Below are 5,911 nucleotides of genomic sequence, written 5' to 3' on the forward strand. Positions count from 1 at the left end.
TCCTAAAATAGAAAATATTTTTGAAAATTCTCTTGACAAAGGTGCTTGATTATATGTGATGAATCACCTATTTGATTTCTTGATACGTTACATATGTCTATACTTAATTATTCAAAAAAAATTCCATGATGGGGTGTACGAACACCCCCACCCTCACTCATGCCATCCTTGCTGAGTTTCCTGGGCAATAGAACATATTAAACATATGCGATTTTTCTGTTGTATAGGATTTTATGTGGATGAGATTTGTGAGATATCGTATGGCTGAAATTGATGGATTCTATCATGACGCAGTAGAATTTGGGGGGCTTGTTTTGGCCTCTTGGAGGATGGATTTGGGTCTTCAATTTTTCACTTCGATCTGATTCTAGAAGAAGAACATATTTTCTAGGTTTTCCCCCTTGGGGGGTTTTGGAACAATCTTGGAGACACTATATATCAGATTTTAGACATCTGTGGTATATATCTTTAGACATAGTTACTGGAGAATCCACAATAAAACTTATTTTCCGTCAATGTTTCAAATCCCAACTGGGATCCATCATCAAGACTGCTTGAATGCTTGATAGAAGAAGAGCTAAATTGAGGGAATTAAATAGTAATGAGGGGAGAAGATTAAAGGATGAGATGAATGTCGGCTGTTTTAATATCAATTGTTTCAAATTATTATAAATTATTATTATGTTAATCATTATTATAAAAATCTTTTTAATTAATTTTAATATTATTAATAATTAATTGATTTTAATATAGTAGTTATTATTATAAATTTTAATTCATATAAGCATTAATATTAGTATAGTATTATTAATATTATGAGTAATCTTAGTATTTTGTATTTAATATTTAGTATATATATTATATGTTAGTACAATGTTTATTATAAAATAGTATGTGATAAATTTATTGTAAAATGATATTTAATGAATAATAATGTTAAAGAGTGTTGTATTAAAATTAAAATTAGTAATACATATATATTAATTATTAATAATTAGTAATTAGTAATTAATAATTAATAATTAATAATTAATAATTAATTAATAATAAATATTTAATATTAATAATTTATAATTAATATCAAGACGTAAGACCTAATATTAAATGTAAATAATTAATAATTAATGACTAATAACTAATAATTAGTAAATAATAATTAATTAATATTAATATCAAATAATATTAATTTTAATATTAATATTAATAATTGATTATTGAATGTTTTAATTTTTTAATTTTTAATAATTAACTAATTAATATTTTTTATACCAATTTTTATAATAGTTACTGATAAATAGCTATTATTGTAAATGTCGTAATTAAGTACTATTATTATTATTATACTTAACTTATTAAAGCAATGCTATTTAACTACCAAACTATTAGAATGGGAGAGGGAAACCTACCACTCATTGCTATACTTGAGATGTAGTATTGGTGACCCTAATTTTTCTGATTCGGGAAGCCAGCTTCTACTAATCCCCATACCATTGTCTTTGTTGAGATTATGCGGATGTTTGATAATTTCAAGAGCTTCTCTAATCTTTTGCCTGTTATGTTGTTCTTCCCTTGCGACAATTGAGGCATTTTCCAAACAAACATGGTGTTTAGTCTTTTAGAAGTGTTCTGCCAAGGTTGAAGTACGAGACCTTTCATTTCTAATATCAGCTCCATGTTCTTTGAGTCTTGTTTGCAGGGAACGACCTGTTTCACCAATGTAGCTTTCTCCACATGAACATTCTATTTTATAGACACCCTTAAGTTGGTGTTTATCAATACTGTCCTTGACCGACCTCATACCTTGCCTAATAGTTCCAGGTGCTGAAAACTGCGTGTTTATGTTTTTCTTCTTCAGGATTTTGGCAATCTTGTCTATTACTCCATCAATATAGGGTAGAAATACTCTATCATACTGAGGCTGGTCTTGGGCCCTAGGTTCATCAGATAACATCCTTTTTTCAGCTTTCTCTATTGCTCTTTTAATCTCTTTTTCTTTGTAGCCTATGCTCTGAAAGGTTGAGACTAGATGCTCCTTCTCTTCATTTAGATGCTCAGCGTCTGAAATTCGAAGGGCCCTGACAGCAAGAGTGTTTAGAACACCAAACTTCTGGGCTGGGTGATGATGAGAATCAGCATGAAGGTAGCGTTCTCTTTGTGTTGGCTTCCTGAAAACCTTATGCCCCAAAGAGCCATCCTCTTTTCTGACGATGAGTACGTCTAAAAAAGGGATGCTCCTATTTTCTTCCATCTCCATTGTAAATTTTATTTCTAGGGAGATAGAATTTAGGTGAATAAAAAAATTGTCAAGCTCTATTTTACCATGTGTCCATTTTATATTGGTATCATCCACGAATCGCTTCCACCAAGCTGGCTTGAAAGGGTATGATTCAAGGGCTTTCTTTTCAAATTATTCCATGTATAAGGTGGCCACTATTGGTGAAAGGGGGGAACCCATTGCCACACCAGATGTCTGCTCATAATATATTCCTTGGAAGGTGAAAATAGTGGATCGCAAGGAGATTTCAGCTAATTTTGTAGTTCCTGGATCAGTAACCTCTTTTATAACCTGAACGGCCTCATCAAGGGGAATCTTGGGGAATAAGGACACTACATCAAAGCCAACAAGGATGTCATCACGTTCTATTCTCTCATTTTTAATAAGATTCACAAAATCATGGGAGTCTTTGATGAAAGAATCAGTATTTCCGACAAGGGGCTTAAGGATTTTTGCAACATACTTAGCGAGTTCATAGGTTGGGGAACCAATGGTATTAACTATTGGTCTAAGAGGAACCCCTTCTTTATGGATCTTAGGTAACCCATAAATTCTTGGGATAGTTTCATAGGTAGGGATTAATTTCTTCTTTAATTTATCCTCAAGGTTGGAATCTGAAATTGTCATTTTTATCTCCTTCATAATATTGGGGATGGGATTATTGCTCATTTTCTTATAACTGCCACATTTGAGGTGTTCATTAATTTTGCATACATAGTCTTCTTTATCCAAGATTACTACTGCTCCTCCCTTATCTACCTTAAGAACCACCATTTTATCATTATTTCGCAACGATTTGAAGGCTCTTTGTTCTTCTTTACTCAAATTAATTTTGGGAGTTTTTTCCTTTCTCATAATGAGGGAGAACTCTTGTCTTAATATTTCTTTTTCTTCCAAAGGAAGGTTATTAATCCCATTGTCTATGCTACATATCATATTCTCAATAGGAAGGTTTTTAGGAGCAGCTGCAAATCCCAAACCTTTGCTAAGGACACTATTTACTCCAGGACGTAATTCTTGGGAAGACAGGTTTACAACTTTTCTTTTTATTTTTAGTTTTGTCTCAGAGGTGTTTTTTGAAGACTCATATCTCTCATAACAGATATCGTTGCCTAAACCCTGGTTGCTTCTGGTTTCATCTTTACCCCTGTCGAAATTATGATTATGAGCATTATCTTTGTTTAAACCTTGAATGGAGTCAATGTAATCGTGTTCTAATCCAATAATGTTGCCAACAACATTGTGTGTAATGTTGCCCTTAGTATTATGCATATTACCATTCTGTGTGAGATTATTGTTGAAAACATTATTGCTGCCTGAAGCATTATGTGAATTAATGTTTCCCACCGTGTCTGAAATGTTGCCCATATCGTATTCATTTTGTGAATTACCGTTGACATAATTGCAATCCACGTTGTCTGAGTTGCATCCCATACAATCTACGTTATGCGCATTTCCCTTGACCTTACTGTTGTCAATGTTGTTGCTGCCCACACCGTTCGCGTTATGAGAATTATTCTTGACATTGCCACTATCCACTCTATATAAAATACCGTCTGCGTTATGCACATTACCTTTGACAATGCTGCCAACTGCGTCTTGTACAATAACGCTGTCCACCACATCCCGTATATGTGCATAATTGCTATGTAAACTCCTATTTTTATCACTATCAACATCACGCTTAATGCTGCCAGATCTAATCAATAAATGATTGCAGTCCCTCACTAAATCGTTTACATTGCTCTCTGCGTACTGCGTTTTTCGGATTTATGGTTTTATGCCCGAGTCTTCTACTTTGCTATGCATATGACCATTGTCTTCATTGACTAAAACGATATCATTTCTCTTTGTGCTGTGCGTATTATCATGTCCTTTTTTTTCTATAAGTTTTATGCTTGAGTGTTGGTCTGATATCATTCTTGTAAATTGCGCAGATCTAGATATTTATGAATTCCCAATGGCAATGTTCAGCCTGTCATATTTATGTTGTGACTTGTTTAATAGATTGGATAATTTCTTGTGTTGTCCTTTTTGGGCAATGATTCCTTCATTGTTGGCTTTGAGAGCAGCCCTAGCATCAATAATAGACCAGAGATCCTTGCTGATGTTGCTGGCTAGTTTCAGGTGAGCTGAGAGCACTTTGCTACACAAATTATCTAGAGAAGCTCTAATCCTCTTAATTTATGCTCTAATTAGAGAAAGGCTTAGTTGAAAAAATTCCCTGCTATTATATTTGTTACGTAATCTACGATTAATTTGAGAAAATGGGGGAATGAGGTTATTGTCATGACAGTTCTTGAGAAAATGAAGGTCTGCAGCTCTTCTTGCTATCTTCACTCTGAATTTCTACGATTAATTTGAGAAAATGGGGGAATGAGGTTATTGTCATGATAGTTCTTGAGAAAATGAAGGTCTGCAGCTCTTCTTGCTATCTTCACTCTGAATTTTTCGAGTAAAATGATTTCACTCCATGTATCCTCTCCGTATAGGGAAACGATTCTAGATTTTAGACATCTGTGGTATATATCTTTAGACATAGCTACCGGAGAATCCACAATAAAACTTATTTTCTGTCAACGTTTCAAATCCCAACTCGGATCCGTCATTAGGACTACTTGAATGCTTGATAGAATAAGAGCTAAATTGAGGGAATTAAATAGTAATGAGGGGATAAGATTAAAGGATGAGATGAATGTCAACTGTTTTAATATCAATTGTTTCAAATTATAAATTATTATTATGTTAATCATTATTATAAAAATCTTTTTAATTAATTTTAATATTATTAATAATTAATTGATTTTAATATAGTAGTTATTATTATAAATTTTAATTCATATAAGCTTTAATATTAGTATAGTATTATAAATAGTATGAGTAATCTTAGTATTTTGTATTTAATATTTAATATATATATTATATGTTAGTATAGTGTTTATTATAAAATAGTATGTGATAAATTTATTATAAAATGATATTTAATGAATAATAATTTTAAAGAGTGTTGTATTAAAATTAAAATTAGTAATACATATATATTAATTATTAATAATTAGTAATTAGTGATTAATAATTAATAATTAATATGAAGACCTAAGACCTAATAATAAATTTAAATAATTGATAATTAATGACTAATAATTGATAATTAATGACTAATAATTAATAATTAGTAAATAAAAATTAATCAATATTAATATTAATTAATATTAAATAATATTAATATTAATATTAATACTTATAATTAATTAATAATAAATAGTTAATATTAATATTAATAATTGATGATTGAATGTTTTAATTTTTAATTTTTAATAATTAACTAATTAATATTTTTTTTATACCAATTTTTATAATAGTTACTGATAAATAGCCACTATTGTAAATGTCGTAATTAAGTACTATTATTATTATTATGCTTAACTTATTAAAGTAATGCTATTTAACAACTAAACTATTAGAATGGGAGAGGAAAACCTACCACTGATTTCTATACCTGAGATGTATTGGTGACCCTAATTTTTCTGATTAGGGGAAGCCAGCTTCTACTAATCTCCATACCATTGCCTATGTTGAGATTATGCGGATGTTTGATAATTTCAAGAGCTTCTCTAATCTTTCGCCTATTATGCT

General features: G+C 30.8%; 1 protein-coding gene across 1 annotated transcript; it reads right to left on the reverse strand.

The window, feature by feature from the left end:
• Positions 1 to 1,615: 1,615 nt before the first annotated feature.
• LOC149164732 (uncharacterized) lies at positions 1,616 to 2,254 on the reverse strand. Its single transcript, XM_089429589.1, has one exon. The coding sequence runs from the start codon at positions 2,252 to 2,254 to the stop codon at positions 1,616 to 1,618; it is 639 nt and encodes a 212-aa protein (XP_089285715.1).
• Between the last annotated feature and the right edge of the window lie 3,657 nt (positions 2,255 to 5,911).

The sequence above is a fragment of the Pinus tabuliformis genome, chromosome 5_1 (genome assembly GCF_031772625.1).
Source record: "Pinus tabuliformis cultivar Carrire ecotype Pingquan chromosome 5_1, CPIR1, whole genome shotgun sequence".
NCBI lineage: Eukaryota > Viridiplantae > Streptophyta > Pinopsida > Pinales > Pinaceae > Pinus > Pinus tabuliformis.

Coding starts and splice junctions, on each gene's coding strand:
- LOC149164732 (XM_089429589.1), bottom strand. CDS start 2,254: ATGGAGATGGAAGAAAATAGGAGCATCCCTTTTTTAGACGTACTCATC.